The sequence below is a fragment of the Meriones unguiculatus genome, chromosome 18 (genome assembly GCF_030254825.1).
Source record: "Meriones unguiculatus strain TT.TT164.6M chromosome 18, Bangor_MerUng_6.1, whole genome shotgun sequence".
Taxonomy (NCBI): domain Eukaryota; kingdom Metazoa; phylum Chordata; class Mammalia; order Rodentia; family Muridae; genus Meriones; species Meriones unguiculatus.
Genome location: NC_083365.1, coordinates 11249777 through 11268849, shown reverse-complemented (window position 1 = coordinate 11268849; position 19073 = coordinate 11249777). Strand labels below are relative to the sequence as shown.

The 19073-nt window shown below is 54.8% G+C and overlaps 1 protein-coding gene across 4 annotated transcripts; it reads right to left on the bottom strand.

The window, feature by feature from the left end:
- Nucleotides 1–49: 49 nt before the first annotated feature.
- On the bottom strand, nucleotides 50–18379 carry Siglec1 (sialic acid binding Ig like lectin 1). Of its 4 annotated transcripts, none has more exons than XM_021627574.2 (22): nucleotides 18091–18379; nucleotides 17567–17642; nucleotides 16953–17312; nucleotides 16417–16713; nucleotides 15321–15587; nucleotides 14840–15094; nucleotides 13489–13788; nucleotides 12559–12816; nucleotides 10867–11187; nucleotides 10258–10515; nucleotides 9736–10038; nucleotides 7836–8096; nucleotides 7420–7731; nucleotides 6778–7029; nucleotides 6281–6550; nucleotides 5940–6191; nucleotides 5328–5633; nucleotides 4554–4814; nucleotides 3262–3564; nucleotides 2922–3024; nucleotides 2517–2589; nucleotides 50–2113 (listed from the first exon to the last, which is right to left on the bottom strand). In XM_021627574.2, the coding sequence occupies exons 2-22, from the start codon at nucleotides 17613–17615 to the stop codon at nucleotides 2054–2056; spliced, it is 5121 nt and encodes a 1706-aa protein (XP_021483249.1). In that variant the 5' UTR covers nucleotides 17616–17642; nucleotides 18091–18379; the 3' UTR covers nucleotides 50–2053. The 4 variants fall into 4 exon arrangements, with proteins under 4 accessions (XP_021483249.1, XP_060227371.1, XP_021483250.1 ...); XM_060371388.1 differs by lacking the exon at nucleotides 18091–18379 and adding an exon at nucleotides 17734–17829; XM_021627575.2 differs by lacking the exon at nucleotides 18091–18379 and having other exon boundaries at nucleotides 50–2124; nucleotides 17567–17836.
- Nucleotides 18380–19073: the final 694 nt, after the last annotated feature.

The window sequence follows — 19073 nt, the reverse complement described above, 5'->3', positions numbered from 1 at the left end:
CGCATCTGAGCCTAGATAGTTTGGTTGTAAAGAAGAAAATTGACTCCAGTTGTATCCTGGAATGGAGGTTTATTGGAGGAATATGCTGGACAGACTCCCAGAGAAAGTATGGCATTCAGGCACAAAAGAAAATGGGGCCTGAGGAAGATCAGAAGTTTAAGGTCATCCATTTTCAGATACATAATGAGACTGAAGTCAGTTTGAGCTACATGGGACCTTGTCTGGGGATTGGGGTGGGGAGGAAGGAAGGAAGAAAGGGAGGGAGGGAGAGAAGAAAGAAAAAAGAAAGGAAGAAAAGAAAAGGAAGAAAGGACAGAAGGAAGGCAGGAAAGGGGAAGGGAAGAGAAGGAAGAAAGTGAGCCTAGAACAAGCAAGAGCAGAGCCTCGGCTACACAGTTGTTATCCCTTTCCCAATTTATTCCCGACCTTCTAGCTCCTCCGACTGTTCTTCAGGCTCTCAGCCCCTGGCCCTTTGTTCCTTTTACCATCTACTGCCAGGCTACAGCGGGAGTCTCCGGCCACTGTAGACCCAGCTCCCCTCCATCCCTGACCTCTCAGGAACGCTTCGCTCCCTCTTGGTGATGCTCAGTTGTGTTAACAGGCACCGGAGCTTGGGAGTCCACGGAATGTGTGCTTGTTCACTTTGCCATGACGTGTGCACACCGTCATGTACCCAGAGCAGGAACAGGGTGCTGCCAACCCCCTGTCTGCCCCTCGGTCTTGAAAGAGCTGGTGCAACTGCAGGGGTAGGAGGGAATGGGGTGAGTTACTTCTTCATCCTCTGCAAGGATGTCTGCCTGGCATGCCTTTACCCTACCTGGTGTGATGGTTTGGATGAGACTGGCCCCCATAAGCCCTTCTGTGTGAAGGCTTTGTCTCTGGTTGCTGAACTTTAGGGGAAAGATTAGGAGGAATGGCCTTGTTGGAGATGGCATGTCTTTGGGGGTGAGTTTTGAGGTTTCAAAAGACTATGACAGGGTGTCTCTCTCTCCTTCCCTCCTTCCCTTCCTGCTGCCTGTTGATCCAGATATAACTCTCTCAGCTACGGCTTCAGTTCCACAGCCGTCTGCCTCCCACCATGCTGATCCTGACCCTCTAACACTGTAAGCAAGCCCCGAGCTAAACGTTTTCTTTTCTAAGAATTGTCTTGTGTCTCTTCACAGCAAAAGAACAGTAACTAAGATACTTAGGGACCACCAAACCTTGGCTCCTCAGTTTCACCATGTAAGGAGTACTCCTCCTTCCAGGAAACTCAAAATCAGAATGGCCCAGGACACTGAGTCAGAGCCTAGCTGGATAATGCCACTCTTCTTCAGCGTCAAAAGTCCTGGGGCCGAGTCCACAGCAGGATCCTTCAGAAATAGAGGTTCCCCATGTAGTCAAGACGCAGAACAAAAAGTACGTTTCCCAGTCTCCCTTGCAGCATGGTGTGTTTATGTGACCTCTTTGTCGCTAATGGGAAGTGAGGAAAGCAGCAACTGCATGTTCTAGCTCTATGGACCACGGGAATGAGTGGACCTTCACTGCGCTCTTCCTTCTCACCGCAGGGACCATGGGCTACAGTCACCCGAGCTTCATAGTCAAAGGCAACACTTGGGGAATGGAGAAAAGCAAGTGAGGATTCTGATACCACCATAGCATAACCAGACCAGTTTTCAGAAGAGAAAAATAAAAGCCTGTCATGCTAAAGTCTGTATTTGGTCTCTGTACGGCACAGAGTGTCCTAGCAAGTCCGTGAGGAACCACATGCTGTTCTAACCTATCAGGAAAGAAGTCCAAGGTGGGCTTTGAAGGGAAAGAGGCAAAGGGATACAGAGGAAAGCCACACAAAGAGAAGTGGGCAACATGGCTGATTCTGTCCCAGAGCCCTGGAGGCAGCCGTCAACTTCTGTCTCACATCTCTCCATCTGTTCTTCTTAGGAGCAAGAGGCTCGGAAGGCAGGTCAGGAAAGGCGGCCACCTTCATGCTGCCTGTACAGAGGTAGGTGGGACCTTGCTCACAGCACCTGAGTTGTCACACATCAGCCACCACCCCCTCCTGAAGGCAGGTAAGTCATCCATCAGCTCGGGGATCTGACGCGAGGTGAGGTTCCATGTGTGGCTGCATCAAGAGCTAAAGAAAACCTGCATCACAGAAGGTCCCACACTGACCTGTGGTCCTAGGAAAGGGTCGTCTGCAGAAGAGGAACACGTTAGGGGAGGGGAAAGGGACCTTTCACTCCTGCCTACGTGACAGGCGGGCTCAGATTTGATGAAGAGAGATTTCAAAATGGAAGGAGTGGGATCAGAGAATGCATCTTGATAAAGCTCCCTGCATCACTGAGTCATGCACCCAGTAAATGTATAACTTCTCTGAGCCCTGTCAGAATTGCTCCCCCTGTTCCCCAAGGAGATCTGGGCTCCCATACCCCTTTCCCAGCCACCCCTGGTCCCAGTGTTGTCCTATAATGGAAACACTGTCTAGATGCCAGATGAGCCCTGGTACACCTACGTGCGCTCACACGTTGAGTTGATACCTGGATAGTGTCTTTCTGAGTGACCATCTCTGTTGAGTTCTCGTTCACATTCAGCTTATTAGAATGCTGCTTTCTGCAAGAGCAAGTGCAGACTCAGTGAGAGCCGCCTCCCACCCCTGCTGGCTGTGTGGAGCAGGAGAGCATGTGTGGGCACCATGCCTGTTTCCCTCTCCTCAGCTCTTTCTTCATCACAGAGTGCATATGAGCAAAGGAAAGCTACAGCAAGACAAACTGTACAGCTGATTCAAAAGGGGGAAATCCCTAAATTTGGAGAGGATAGGGTAGGAAACTTGAAGCCTGTGAGCTCCGATGGGGAGAATTTTCCTCAAAGGGTTTGGGGGACAAAGGAGAAAATGGGATGAGCAGAGCAAAGCAGCCCAGTACCCCACACAGCTCTGAACTCACCTCCAGGTGTGCCAGGCCCCCAGGCCCAGAAGCAGGCACAGGAAGCCAGCAAGAACTCCCAAGACCCAGAGAAGCTGCTGGAACAGCTGGAGCTGGTGCAGGGCTGCAATGTGAAGGCGAAGCTGAAAGAGCTAGCTGGGCTTCAGGCCTCCAACACCCCCTCCCAAGGTGAGCCAACCAACATAGAACTGATTTTAACTTTCCCCTCATCTCCAAAGCCCTGTGCAAGGGAACCCCAAGCCATCTGTTTGGACTAGAGAGTCAAGCTGTCTGGTGGCAGGTAGCCTTAGGACACGAGAATCCTTGTGCAGAGTGCTTCCAGTACAGCCATTACCCTCACCTTGGGTCCCAAAGTAGGCTGAGGCGGAGGCAGAGCCCAGGGCGTTGGAGGCAGTGCACACGTACTCCCCCTGATTGCTGGGTCCAAGCTCCTCCATGTCCAGTCTCAGGGCATTGGGGGAGGAGGAGATGCGGAGGTTCGACTGGGTGGGAGCACCCTGGGGTTGGTTGGAGGCTACTAGTTGGCTGCCCAGGTGAAGGGTGAGGCTGGCCGGGGGCTCACTGTCCACTCGACAGTCAAGGATGCCCCGGAGGCCAACCTGAGGCTCCACAAACACTGTCAGAGTGGGTATCGTGGGAGGATCTGTGAGGAGGAAGAATGGGCTGGCTGTATGAGCGTGTCACAAAGCCCTCCCTCTGCCGTGACTTCCAAGTACTTCCAAGAAACAGTGGAGCTCATTTCCTCACTCCTGAGGCAAGAGTGACATTATGGAGGATGGGGAGATGCCTCAGTCGGTAAAGTGGCTGCTGCATAAACACAGGATGGTCTGAGTTTGATCCCAGCACTCAGGTTAAAGCTGTAACACTAGCACTGGGGAGCAGGGACGGGAGGATCCCTGGAGCTCTGTGGACAGCCAATCTTGCTGAATTGGTTCAGTGAGAGACCCTGCCTCAAAAGATAGGGTACAGAGTAATAAAGACAGTGGCTTTTATCCTCATGCACAAACAAGTACAAGCCCACACATAGCACACACAGCACACACACACATGTAGCATGTGCATATACATTCTTAAAGAGGCGTTGTTGGACTTTGGAACTGGATCTCAAGAGGCCTTGCCACTTATCTTCTGCTTCCTGGAACAAACATGAAAAACCCAGGCCAGCCTGCTGGCCCTGTATGGCCCATCTGCAGCCAGCAGGTGAGGCCATCCTAGACTGTTCAGTCTCAGAGGAACCACTGAATGGCTACAGCCAGAAGAACTTCCCAGATGAGCCCTGTCCAAACTTCTAACCCACAGAACTGTGAATTTGGGGTAACTTGTTACCAAGCAGTAACTGATTGACAGAGCTTGGGCACGGAAGAATGGAGTGGGGAAACTGAGGCTAACAATAGCCGCCTGTGCACTAGGCACTCAGTCTGCTTTATCTTCTGTATTCATCCCAAGAGGATAGGAGGGATGTATCCTTCATTTCAAAGATGATGAGAGCATAAGATGCACAGCCACGTACAATCAGCCAGTGGGAATGCCAGTATTCTAACTAAGATGAAGCCCTTGCTCTGTGCAGAGGAAAAGATGTGATATAGACCAGTGGGATGTGGGGAGATGGAGCAGAGGTGGGGTCATACTCACAGAGAACACGGAGCATGACTGGAGCAGAGGTGGTGGCCCCAGTGCGGAGCTCAGCCCTGCAGTGGTACAACCCGGCCTGAGCCCGGGCCACGTGGGTAAAGGAGAGTGTGGGCACAGGAGCTGCGTGTAGTGGGTGGCGATTCCAGAACCATGTGAAGGTAGAGTTGCCCATGGGCTTAGAGCCACCAGGGAGGTGGCAGCTTAGGTTCAGGGCTGTGCCCTCTGGCACGTCCAGACCTGGCTCAGCCACCACGTGTACATCTGTAGGACAAGGATGGGTACATGGTCAGGGAGGTGAGCACTGTGGCGCGATCTCCACCTAGCTGGGGCTCAAGACTCTGCGAGCTGGGACTGGGTCTCTCCTCAGACCACATGAAGACAGCAGGATTGCTTCTGTGTCCTGAGGTTCCCACGACAGGGCTGTGCCTCCAGAGTCGGAGAAGGTCATCTGAAGCATGAGGCTGCATCTTGCCCTCAGACTGGGTTTCCCAGGGGCAGGGGCTCTGTCTTGCTCCCACCCCAGGCTTCCCCAGTGAAGAGTATGTGGGGTCCAATATGTCTCCTTCCACTCCTTCTATAAGGCAGTAATGCCTTCCCCCACTCCACTGGTAGAGCTGGGTCGTCCCCTGAGCCTAGTGCAACCCCTTCACTGAGAGCGACGCCTCCTCAAGCAGATTAGGTTCTTCAGGGCAGGACTATTTCACATTCCTTCAGGACAGCAGCCCCCCACACGGCACCCAGCCCCAAAGCACCCCCTCACCCCTGTCCACTCACCGGTCTCCCTCAGGAGCGTCTGGGTGGTACTGATGGAACCAAGTGCATTTGTGGCTGTGCAAACATAGTCGCTGCCACCGCCTACCGTCACATCCTGCACCTGTAGCCGCAGAGCATTTCGGGATACCTGGATGCCGCCTATCCCTGATGCGGGGCTGTGAGGCCCGTGGCTGGCAGCTAGCGTCTTGCCATTGTGGGATAGGACCAGCTCAGCGGGTGGTTCGCTGTCCACTGTGCACTGTATCACGCCCAAGAGCCTGGTCCTCGAGTCTCGAAAGGAAGACAGGACGGCATCCCGAGGGGCATCTGGAGGTAGGGCAGGGCACAGACAGGAGCCCTGCTGAGGCGCGCATGACCCACCTGCCCACCTGCCCAACGTCAGTGAAGCTGAAGGTTCCAGACAAACGGCCCCTTCCCGAAAGAGTCTGCGGACAGAGTCCTTCAGGCAGGGTTTCTAGGGCCATAATGTCTCCATCTTGGTCACTAATGCCCCCTTTTCCCCAAGCACTCATTTCTAGCCCCTCCATGGTGCCATGTCCACCCTAACCAGTTCCTGGCAGCACCCTCTGCCACCCTCGTCCCACAAAGCCACAGCTAAGGACCCGTGCTCACAGAGGATTTGCAGGGTGGCCGGTCTGGAGCTGCGTGTGCCCTGACTGTCATGCACCTGGCAAAAGTACGCGCCAGCGTGAGCCCGTGTGGTCGCCAGGAACTGGAGGGAGGAAGCCGGCCCCTCCTGAAGCCAGTGGCCATTGTGAAACCAGGCATAGAGGGCCTGCGAGAGGGCAGCAGGGTCCTCGCAGGTCACCGTGACAGGCTTCCCCTCAGGCACAGAAGCAGATGGATTCATCCTCACCCGTATACCTGAACCAAAAAAACCTAGGGTCAGCTGGGCCCAGCTGGACGTGACAGGCAGTTCCCACTCCTGCAACCTCGGCCTGGCTCCACTTCACCTTCCAGCCGGAGCTCCAGGGATGTGTCGGCCTTGCCCAGTGGGCTGTGGGCGGAGCAGCTATAGAGTCCCTCATCTCTAGGCCTTGGGTCCCGAAGCTCTAGGCGCAGGGTGTTGGGGACAGAGGTTTCAGTCGAGGAGGCTAGGAGGTGGCCACCACGGCTGAGAGTTAGCTGGGCCGATGGCCGACTATCCACAGAACACAGAACCAGGGCCAGCTGCCTGCCCTGGGTCTCCAGGAGGTAAGTCAGCCGCAGGCTTCGGGGAGCATCTGCAGAGGTCCAGGAGGCGTGCACAGAGAAAGCCGGTTTGCAAGTGGCAAGAGAGCGCCCCATGTCCTGCCAGGGACGCTGGTCCTCTGCCTAGAAGGGACCTGTCTCCGTTTCCCCAGCTCTCACCACAGCTGCCTAGTTGTTCTGTTCTTAGGCTGCGTACAGCCCTGATCCCTGTGAGTTTCTGTCACTCTTTCCACCACTGCCCACACCCAGCCAGACTTACAGAGGACATCCAGGGTGACAGGTCTGGAGAGGTGGGGTGCTTGGCCGGGGAGCCCCGCGCCACAGCGATAGGAGGTGGCGTCCATAACGGTAACATTGGGCAGGAAGATGGAACTGGCACCGAGGAGCCGTTGCCCGCCCTTGTACCATGTGTAGCGGAGCGAGGCCTGGTGGGGGCTCCATACCACGCAGGTCAGGTTCACCTGCTGCCCCTCCTGCACGGTGGCATTGGGCCACGCTGTCACACGCACAGCTGGGGAGGGGAGGAGTCACAAGTGAGGGTCTTGTAGCTGTGTGAAGCAAGCCCTGTCTCTACACGGATCAGCCTACTCTGCTACCGGCACACCCCAGGCTGCCCCAGGAACACTCTCGCTAAAGTTCATAGGCTGAACCTGGGGGTCCCGAGCAGAGTACCCCAGAGCCCAGTCCTGAGCCCCTCTCTGGCCCCGGCTAGGGGTAAAGGGGTGATAAGGCCTCCCTTTTCTGGTTAGCTTTATGCACCAGGCACCCAGTTTTTGAACAAGGCCTTTCATGCAACCCGAGTCCTGAACCCTCATTCCTAATTAGCATGGGGTTGGGGCCTTGTGCTTGTGCTCCTGGGCTTCTAGAAGCTTCCTTGTCTCCTCTTCTCCTCCTCACTGACCCTGGGCATCGAAGTCAGCTGTAGTAGAGGTCTGGCCCAGTGTGTTGGTGGCCTCACAGGCATAGGTGCCGCCGTCCTCCAGCCCTGTCGTGCGGATCTCCAGGCGTAACTCATTGGTGCTCACGGTCACCCGCAGCCGGGGATCGCTGCTTGCCAGTTCCTCCGGGCTTTGTAGGGAAGAGGCCACAAGGCGATCCCCGTGAAAGAGCCGCAGCTGAGCTGGCGGGTCACTGAGTACCTTGCACACCAGGAGGCCGACTCGCTCAGGGTCTGTGCTCAGCAGGGCGCTCAGTGTGGCGTGGCGTGGGGCGTCTGCATCAGATGATGAGTGGTCAGGGTGTGGCTAAGGCATCCCTCATACAAGGGTCCATTGTGGAACACCTCCCTCCATCCACAGGGGTGAGAAACGCCCTTACAGAATACATGGAGGCTGATGGGGGCAGCCAGGCTGGCGGTAGCTGTTTCTGGAGCCTGAGCTTGGCAATGGTAGGCACCGGCTTGCCTCAGACTTATGGCTGCAATGCGGAGTGTGGATAAGGTTGCTTCCTGGAGGGGGCGGCCATCCTGATACCAGCGGTATGAGGTCCCCTCGGGGACCCCTGCGGGCACGTGGCAGCTCAGGACCACAGCCTGCCCCTCCTGGAGCTCAGGTGATGGTGAGACCTGGACCCAGGCTCCTACAAGGAGAAACGGGGCATATGAGGGCATGCCACCATCCCTCCCATTGTCTGGTACTGTTGTGTCTCCAGATGAGAGAAGGGCTCCAGTCCTGTGCCTACAGCTGCCGAGGGCTCCCTCGGTTCCACGCTTTTTTCTTTCCTGCTCCTTTCTGGCCTGAATCTGCCTTGTCCTGGCCCTTGCTTCTTACCACCTGGATTACGGGTTTCCTGTTTGGTTGCTTGGTCTGTTGGTTTGATTTTCTAAGACAGAGTGTTTGTGGCACCTGGCTGGCTTAGAACTCACTCTGTAGCCCAGGATGGCCTTGCATTTATGAGGTTCTCTTGCTTCAGCCTCTTGAGTGCTGGGATTAACAGTTTGCAAACCCTGAAGTTTGGATTTGTTCAGTCAGTCCTTTGTCTGCTGCAGGTGAGTTTCAGCAGAATGGAGCTTATATGTGCCACAAGCAGTACCAGGCACAGCGCCTACATGTGTCAGCCCTAAGAACTGATGGTTTGACCATGGAAGCACCGCCACAGGAGGCTAGCTCATGCTGAGGGCCGCTGAGCTGACTAAACACTGGGACTCAGTGTCAGTAGCCTAGGGCTTGAAGGGAGAGTTGACAAGTTGTTTTTTCCCAGCCTTCTGTGCCAAGCCCTGCACCCAGGATGTAGGACACGACATCCCAGAGAGTGGGGAGTGGGCTCAGAGGAATCAGGGGTCAGGCAGTGAGGAGGAGAGACAGCTAGAGCAGTGACAGGAGCCAGGACCAGAACTAAGCTAATTCACGGCCAACAGAGCTGCTATCCATGCTCCCTCGAGGTGTTCCCAGACTCTGACTCAGTCCATCTGCCTAAGAAATGGAGGTAATGAAGGAGAAAAGACAGGACCAAAGTAAATGCCCCCAAGTTGTTACTGCTTCACATTATGAGGGAAGTATGTGTGTCTCTTTGGCCCTTGCCTTGTGGATATTATCTTTCCGTTTTTTCTAGTGTATTTGCCTAGATAGATCTCTGATTTGTTTTGTTTTGACTTTGAACTTGCTATCTTCCTGCCTCTGCCTCCCAGAATGCTTGGCTTACAGGTGTATGCCACCATGGTTGCTTGTTCTGGGAGACTTTCTATAGAGAATATTTATATATATATGTGCATTTATGTGTATATCTATGCATATATAAGGAAGATGAATATATTATTTGTAAGAATATGTATATATACTTGTATACTATGCATCACTTGACTTTATATGAGTGTTTGAATGGAACAAAACTGTATTACAAAATAAGTTGCGTTAGGAAATCCTCCAGCCAGCTGGGCATGGTAGCTCACATCTGTAACCTTAGCCCTAAGGTTGGCTGCGGCAGGACTCTGAGGCTGGCCTGGGTACATAGTAAATCTGGGGAAATCCCTCTCTCAAAAGAACAGGAAGAAAGGGAGGAGGGTAGGCTCCAGCTGAAACTAGCCACCTGCTTGCTGGCCTCTTCTGGCTGGGGTCACTGCAGTTAGCACAGATGGGAAGGGTGGAAGCAGGGAGACCTTGTGGAGGCTGCAGACCACATCCCGACCAAAGCGTCCATGTGGAATTCACCGCACACAGGGTCTGACCGGAGCAGTTCTAGATCTCAGGATCCACCCTGGTGTGAGAGGGCTAACCCTTACCTCTGACCTGGAAGAAAAGCGAACTGTTGGCTGATCCGAGAGCATTTGTAGCTTCACAGTGGTAGTTTCCAGAGTCCTCAAGGCCTAGTTCTCGGACCTCTAGCTGCAGGGAGTTGGCTGTGGCCTTGGCCTGGACTCTGCCATGGGATGGACGCTGGGGTTTCAAGCTGGTGGCCAGGAGGTGCTCCCCACGGAATAGAGACAGTTGAGCCTTGGGGTAGCTGTCCACGGTGCAGATGAACACAACCATGTGGCCCTGAGCCACATCCAGGAGGGCTGACAGCTTTGGAGGATCTGGGGCATCTGCACAAACCACAGCAGGGATAGCTACCCAGGCTGCTCTGGCCAATCTCTAGCTGTCACACGGTGTCACCTCCTCTTATACACACTCCATAGGCACTGCTGGCCACCAAGCTGGCACTTATCTCCCCAGACCCCAACCCCATGCCCCTCCTTGCCCATTAACACCCCCCCCCCCGAGCCTCTGCCCTCCAAGCTGTGATGCCCTTAACCATCACCCACACAGCACGCTTAGGACCACAGGAGCCGAGAGCTGAGCCCCGTCCTCTGTGAGGAGTTGGCAGGCGTAGACGGCAGCATCAGTCCTGGCCACGGGCTGCAGCCTCACAGTCTCCAGTGGTCCCTGGGTCCACGGCGCTCCATTCCGGAACCAGGAGAAGTTGGCAGGGCTGACGGCAACTTCCTGGCTCACGTTGCAAGTTAGGTTGGCCTCTGCACCCTCTCGCAGTGTGTCCGACGGTGAGACAACCAGGACAGTGGCTGGAGGATACGCAGCAGGGGCTCACTGGAGACAGGCCTCACTGCTTAGCCTTACTCCAAGCCTGCCCTAGCTCAGGATCCAGCTTCCAGAAAAGGACAGGATGCAGAAGAAAGCCAATAAGACATGGGGGCACAGAGGGGCATGGGAAAGGGATGGAAGGCAGGGTAGCCCTGTTACTTTCTCAGAGGTGAGCCTTGGGAGTATGAGGATGGTCCCTCTCCCTTCATGTGGAGGGAGGAACACTGAGGCTCCCTCTGCCTCCTCCCATCATGCACAGAGGTCAATTTGCTCAAAGCAAGGGTAGTCTGAGCTCAGGTCCCAGCTCCCTCGGCCCCACCGCTGCTCCTTACCCTTAGCATTGAAGATGGCTGAGGCAGAGGAGTTTCCCAGTGTGTTGCTAGCCTCACACAGGTATATGCCCTCATCCTCTAACACTGGGTCCTGGATCTCCACACGCAGTGAGTTGGAGGCTCTGCTGACTTTTGTGCGCTGGGAGCAGCTCCCACATCTTGACAGCAGAGAAGTGGCCACAACACGGCCTTTGTGGAGAAGCCGTAGCTGGGCTGGGGGATCGCTGTCTACCCGGCACAAGAGGAGGCCACGATGTCCAGCCCCTGCTCCAGAGGCATCCAAATCCAGTCTGGCAGTGAATGTGGGCTTTCTTGGGGGGTCTACGGGGAGCAAGGACATTAGGCACTCATCTCGTGGCTATTGCTAGAGCCCCAGGTCCACTTCCGCTTGTCTAGGCTCCAAGAAGCATACCAAGCAGCTGCAAACAACTGTGTAGGGTGGGCACAGCACAGGGTGCTCAGATGATGTTGGCATTCATCTATGCTCCTCAGTCTAAACTGCGCCCTACTGCTGAACTGAGTGTCCCAGAAGGGGAGCCACTTTCCAGCGGGGGCAGCTATGGGCTCTCAGTCATTTTGAATGTCCCATCTGCTTCTAAAGCAGAACACCTTCAGAGCGGTCCCCAAGACTGCTGCTATCTACCACACCCCTGTCACTAAGCAATGCCTCAAAGTTCAGTCTACCTTTGTCTGTTCCCCAACCCAGACCCTGGCATATTAGCTAACAGTTAAAATGGCCTCTCTAGTGATGTTGTTTTGGTAGTTTTGATGGTCAATGCTATCAACTTGCAGGATCTAGAGTGGTCTAGGAGATGAACCCATGGGCATGTCTGTGGAGTTTCTAGATTGGATTAATTGAGGCGGGATGACCCTCCCTAAAGGTGGCATCATTCTGTGGGCCAGCGTCCCAGACTGACTAAAAAAGAGAAAGTAGCCAGGCTTGTGGCGCACGCCTTTAAAACCAGCACTCAGGAGGCAGAGAGAGTTGGATCTCTGTAGGTTGAGGCCAGCCTGGTGTACAAAGAGAGTTCTAGGACAGCCTGAACTACATAGAGAAACCCTGTCTGGAAAAACCAAAAGAAAAAAAAAAAGGAGAAAGCAAACTGAGCAACAGTTTTCAGCCTCCTCTGCCTCCCAACTGCAGGCCAGCTGCCTCCATCCTATGACCTTGATGGACAGCACTCTCCAATTGAGAGGAGTCACCAAGTGGTTCTAGGATTGAGCTCAGGGTCTTGTGCTTAAAAAATGGTTCTTTTCTATCGATCTCTCAAAACATGGTCAGAAGAGAGCTAGCAGCCTGGCTCCCACATAATCCCAGGCAGGCATTAGAAAAGCCCTGAACACACCTGCTAGGGGAGGCCCTCCAGTGTGACCCTTGTATCATCAGCCCCTAGGGGGACACAGAGGAGCTAGTCAGCCTACGATGCACATTTTGAAGTGTGGTATCTGGGGGGAGGACAAGCTGAGGTCTAGAACCATGGTACAGCTTAGGGGCAAAGGCTGGGGCTAGAGGGCAGGACATAAAGGGGACCCTGCTTCATTCCCTCGACTTCCACCCTGGGTCCATGGTGGCAAGGCCTACGACCTTTGTGGTGTGTACCCCAGGGTCAGGAGGATATAGAGGGGGGTGGTTGGTGGTCCCAGTGGAATGACCCCACCCAGGGCTGTGGCCAACAGCCAAGACCAACTCACAGAACACAGTGAGGACAGTAGGCCGGGAGGGGGCACTGGCGTTGGGGCCAGCCTGCGCTCTACAGTAGTAGGAGCCAGCATCCGTGCTGGAAGCCGCGGGAAGCAGGAGGCTGCTGCTGGATCCCTCGAGAATCAGAGCTCCGTTCAGGTACCAGGAGAAGCGAGTGTCGGGTGCTGGGCTCAGGCCACTCTTGCAGCTTAGAGTCACGGCCTGCCCTTCCACAACCTCTGCTGAAGGGCTGACGAGGAGTCGGGCCACTGGAGGACGGACAGAGAACGGGCATGGGGAGACTGTGAGGGCCCCGGCTTTCTGTGCCCTCCTGCTGCAGGAGGCCTTCTGGAATTCTCCTCTCTTCACATGCCTCTTTGGGCTTTGTGGCAGACACGGAGGAGTTAGCCTTGAACCCCAATTCAGATGTACCGAAGCTGAGGTCACATCAAGCCAGACTTAAGTGGAAAGCCTGGCTGGCAGGCTGGATGTAGCTCAGTCGGTAGAGTGCTTATGTACCGTTGGGGAAGGCCGGGGTTTAGTCCCCAGCACTGAGTAAACCGGACACGGTGGGAACACAACAACAAAAGTCTGGCTGTGTGCACCAGCGACTGGAGGGTCCCGTTTCTCTGCTCTCCCACATCTAATGCTTACCAAAGGCCCAGCCCCCAAAACTCAAAAAATAAATGGGTGCCCATAAAGGACCCTCTAAGTGCAGAGTCAGAGATGTGGGAGAGACATCATTTGATCAACTACATTTCCCTTTCGCCTCCTCTTCCAGGTATCCCTGAGGTTGGAGTGACTGCCTGACCCAGGTCTTCCATGGGACCTAACCCAGGTCTTCCATGGTTCCTCGGTTGAGTCCTTAGGGTGGCTGGGGAAAGGAGGCCTCCTCTGTGAACTCCCTCACTGGTGGCCCCTGCAGCGCATGCCCACTTTACCGTTAGCATGGAAGTCCAGGCTGGAAGTTGCGCTTCCGAGGGAGTTGGTGGCTGAACACGTGTATTCCCCGCTGTCAGCTGGCTGCAAGTCCCGGATCTCTAGGCGCAGGGAGTTGGGGGCAGAGGACATACTGAAGCGAGGGTTGAAGTCATTTTCTCCAGAGCTGGAGGCCAAGGTGAGGCCGCCGTGTGACAGCACCAGCGTAGCCAGGGGCTCACTGGCCACAGAGCAATGGAAGATACCCACGAATCCAGCCTGTGTCTCCAAGAAGGAAGTGAGGTCTGGAGTGAGGGGTGGATCTGTATGGGAACCAGAGGTGGCTTGTCATCCTCAGAAAGGTCACTTCCTGGACCCTCTGCTGTAACCTAGGCATTCCCTTTGCCCCATCGTACCCCGGAACAAGGCAATCTCAGACCCTCCTGAGCACTTGCTGAATATACTCTACCCTCCAGAGGGGCAAATATCTCCATTAGTGAGGCTAGCCCTCACACTCACACTGAAAATGGAGGCCGGGACCCCAAATTACACTGTCAGTTTGTAACCAGGCTGGTCTCAAACCAGCAATCCCTCTGTCTGAGCCTCCCCAATGCCAGATGACAGGCTGTGTCCTCAGTTGTGAAGCAGGCATGTGTTAGCTGGCTTGACCCAAATGTAGCTAATGCAAGGCTGACACATGTATGTTCAAGGCTTACTGAACTAAGCTCTTGCATTCAGTACCTGGGCTGTAGCAGATGCTTTTCAACTTTAATTTCTCTCTCTGTGTATGTGAGAGAGAGAGACAGAGACAGAGGATCTCACTATTTAGCCCTGGCTAGCCCAGAACTCACAGATATCCATCAGTCTCTGTTTCCTAAGTGCTGGGGTTAAAGGTGTGAGAAAAGCTCACTGTGATGTAGCCCCATTATAATCCTAAGCACACCTATAGGAAGGCATGTAAATAACACGTGTGTGTGTGTGTGTGTGTGTGTGTGTGTGTGTAAGGAATGAGTAATGATATACATGTATACGGGCGTGTGTTCACTTGTATGTGTGTGGAATAAACACAGCCCATGTGCACCGACAGAGATGGGATTCAGTGTCTGCAACACGATGTCAACAGTTCAAACGAGACAAGTCTGAGCTTACTTCTAAGTAAAACACTGATCAAGGTAGGAGACGGAACCTAGGAAGGCCAGCCTCGTTAGGGTGCAGAGCTGGCGCGCATTCCAGCGCGTCTGGCTGCTTGGTCCACATCCGGGCCACGGCTCTGAACGCTGCTGTCGCAGAGACCGCAACTGTCCTGTGGGGACTCCACCCCCCCTATTGGCCCCCACTTTGTAGTGGCTGCTGCTCCACGCACTGGCCACTTACGTCTGACCACCACGCTCACTGGGCCGGAGCGCTCGCTGCCCTGGGTGTTCCGCACCTCACAGACGTAGAAGCCGGTGTCGGCCCTGGTGACCGCACGCAGGTGCAAAGTGGGGGCGTGGGCGTCCTCCAGGAGAACGTTGTTCTTGTACCAGCTGTAGCGGAGCTCCTGGGGCGCCTCCTTGGGGGTGTGGCAGAGCAGCGTCAAAGTCTCGTTTTCCAATATGGGCCCCGCTGGGCTCATCTTGACCTCGGCCACTGTGAGAACAGCATGGGACAGAGCCTTAGCTGTCTGGAAAACAGTCAGCCAGCTTCACGCTCTCCATATGTGCCGGCCCCACCCCCTGCTCCTTGTAGCAGGAGCCTCCTGGAGTCACCTGCTGCTCTTTATGCCATTTCCCTCGTGATAGGGCCCCGTGAGGAGGTGTGCAAGCCTCTGGTGCTGTCCTGGCACAGGTCCCCCTCAGCCTCATCCGGGACTCACTGAAAACATGGAGGCTGAGCGGGGGCGACAACAGAGAGCCCACGTTATTCGTTGCTTGACAGGTGTAGACCCCAGAATCATTCCAGGTTGCTGAGGAGAGCTGCAGCACACGCCCGTCAGCCGGGAGGCTCACTCCATCCTTGGCCCACTGCACAGAACTGACGTCGGGGTAGCTGCTGTTCACATGGCAGGTGAGTGTGACTAGATCCCCTGGGAGGATGTTCCTTCCTGAGGAGCTGAGGGAGATCTCCACGCCTTTGGGGGCGTCTGCAAAGCATGACGGGATGTCAGGTAAGGTGCGTGAGGATGGTAGGGTGTTTGGCACACTTCCCTTCTAAACTCTGCTCTAAGGAAGACCCCCAAACCCAGTGTCATCTGCCCCCCCATATATTCCTACCACCCTCCTTTTACAACGAGGCTGTGAGGATGTGGTACTTGGCATAGGCGTATGCCAATATGTGTATGTCGATGGCCTATCAGTGGCTTTCTGTGTTATGACACTGTCCGTGTTCTGGGTAAGGATGTTACATAGCGTCATGAGCACCCTACTCACCTCAGTGGCTTGCAGTGGCTACTGAAAAGGGACTAGTCACATCATGGCAGGGGGCCAAGGGCAGCAGACATTAGCTCTTGGGAAAGTTAACCCGTTTATAATATTAAGAATCCTCCCCCAACTGTGTGCGTGCGTGAGAGCGTGCGTGCGTGTGTGTGTGTGTGTGTGTGTGTGTGTGTGTGTGTGTGTGTCTATAGTGGCCATGGCTAAGGGATGCACACATAGGCACAAGCATATGGAGGCCAGAGGTCAACTTTGGGTGCTGTTCCCCAGATGCTGCCCACCCTGTTTCTTCAGGCAGAGTAGTTCATTGGCCTGGAACTTGCCGAGTAGATGAAGCTGACTGGCCAGCAAGCCCCAGAGACCCACGTGCCTCTCTCTCTTCCTAGGATTGAAGCTATAGGCATGGACTGTTAGAGCTCAGCATCTCTCTCCATCTGCCCTGAGCGCCACAGAGCCAAGGGTCTGTTCCTAGGGACTAGGCAAGCTGTTTTTTGTTTTTGTTTTTGTAAGTTGAGTTCAGTGCCAAGGGTACACACTCACGGAGCACTTGCAGGTAAAGCTCTTTCTGACTACTGTGCGTGGCCACTGAGAGCTGGCAGGTCAGGGTCCGGCCGTGGTCCTGCCAGGAGAGGGCCGTGTGGAGGGTCTCCTGGCGACTGACGCCAGTGGGCTCGAGGCGCTGGGTGCTGGAGGTGACAGAACTCGTGGGGTCCTGGCCTCGCCACTGCAGGCTGCTCTGCTCCTGCAGGCACACGTAGGGCGTGGAGCAGTTGAAGCTCACCTCCACACCCTCACGCAGCTCTCCTGCTCTGGTGATAGTGGGGGCGCTGGGTTCCTCTGAAAACAAAGACAGCCATTCTCAGAGCCCTGAAAACCCCAACTAAAGGGGAACACCTGGTCAGGGGGCCCTCAAGAAAAGGAGAGTTTGGGGGGAATCACTCCCCACCCCATCCCCGCCAATATCACAGAGCGAAAGTGTTAGGCAAAGACCAGAGCGGGTGCTGAGGCTGAAGGCCTGGTTAGGAGGCAGCAGCAGCCTGGGAGCCCTGACAGTAGCCAGTTCTCAGCCTCCTCACTTGTCACAGTGACCGAGGTGCCTGTGACGTCTGACCAGCGGTTGCCTTCACTGATCTCAAAGCGGAAGTTGTAGGAGCCAGAGTCCTCCAGCTGCAGGTCTTTGAGAAACAGGTTGCACTCCTTGTGATCCACGTTCCCCAGCAGCTCAGCTCGGCCCCTGAAGCGCTCCACCACCAGCGTGGGGTCACTTGAGTGGCTCACCACCTCCCGCTTGCCCGAGTAGTCATAGTACCAGATGGCAGTGATGCCGTGAGGCACTGGTACATTGGCGGGGAAGCTGAAGATGCAGGGGATGAGCAGGCAGGAGCCCTTCAGGCCCTGCACATCCTTGGGACTGGAGACGCCCCATGTGGCCTGGCCTGGAAGAGGGTAAGAATGCAACAGAGAGGAGGGTGATGCAGGCCTAGGTGTACCCTGTCACCCGCCCTAGAAAGGGTGCTACAGATGGGCCCCAAATCCTGTCTAAATCCTACAGTGTACCGCCAGCAAGGCCCTCTCAGTGCCCCAGGGATGGGGTGTGCTCAGCCATGTCTGACCTAGGCATCTTCTAGGCTGCAGTGCCGGGTCCCCAGGGGCCAGACCCCGTGAGAGGCACTAGACCTGTGCAGCTTACCTGGTGAGAAGACAGAGGCCAGCAGGAGCAGTGAGAGCAGGACACACATCGCCAGTTCCCGGGTGAGCTCGGGTACCTGAGGGAGCAGCGCGACAGGCTGGGTGGGAGCACAGAGGCATGCAGAACACAGCCTGGGGGCACTTCAGAGCCTGCAGGCTTTATCTCACCAACAGGAAGCCAGGGTTCCCAAGGACGGCCGTGCCAGCTACCAGCAGGGAACCAGAAGCCCGTGTTCCTGGCTCAGGGGGTGATGGAAAGTGCTCTCCCTTGGTGGCATGCCCAAGAAAGTCTTATGTGCTCCTTGACTCCACCCCTTAAGGACATAGCCTTAAGGCTGATGGAGTGTGTCGCTTTCGATACTTCTCCCCTGCCCCTTCCTATTACCTAACCCAGCAGAACCTGGAGCCCAACGAGAACCAGAGATTACTCCAGAGCATCCAGGAGGCTCAGCAGATTTACTTGAGCTGTGTCTCTTGCCTCTAGCCTTACCAGATACAGGCCAGAATGGACCTGACTGAACTTACCAAAGTGCTGAGGCTGTTTGCTTGTTTGTAGACAAAATTCTCAACTCTGTAGCTCAGGACAGTCTCAGACTCACAGAATCCTCCTTCAGCCACCTGACAAAATGCTGGCTTTGAAGAGTCATTCCTCTCTCAAAAAACCTCATGGGCTCTTCATTGTCCGTGAGATTTTGAAAGACCTCTACTTCCTACCTCCTCTGCTGTCCTCTTTCTCTGTGCCTTATAGACTTATTCTAGGCCCAGGCTTATCTGCTCACTGGCTCCCTAGCTGCCCAGAGATACCCCCATCATAAATGAACTTGGCTTGCAGAAATCTTACTCAGCCCTCAGGGAACCGCACAAATCTGTAACTTCCCTTCTGGAGCGAGTCCCTGTGGCCACAGCAGAGAAGTCTCTGTGTTTTCCTTCTTCTTAGTATTCACAAACACCACCCATTTCTGAAGGCCTAGGGAGCTCAGTGATTAAGACAGGTGTGTGTGGTCTTTGGAATTCAGCGTCGGGCTAGAGAAGTGGCAAGGTTCACGTGTCAGGTGGCACAAGGCCCCCGCACAACACATTCACACCCACAAACACGAGTTAAGTGCCTACCGTACACCACGCACAAAGACGAGTTAAGTTCCCATTATATGCCACGCACGAGGAGCAAGTCCTGAGCCAAAGAGTGCCGAGGAGGGGCATCCCACAGGCACCGCACACGGGGCCTAGGTGGCCTTCACCATGGCTTTGGATCAGGCAATGCTTTCCGGAACAGGCAGAGTTATGCACTTGTGATTCTAGCATTTGGGGAGCCGTGGTGGGAGGATAGTGCATCTGAGGCCAGTCTGGGCCAAGTAGGAAGACATGTCTCAAGAAAGAAAAGGGGGAACCCGTAAGATGGACTTGATTTTGTATGTGTGTAAAATATATATATATATATAGTGTGTATATATGTATATATATATACACAGAGAGAGAGAAATGAAGAAAAGAAAGGCAAAGAACGAGAG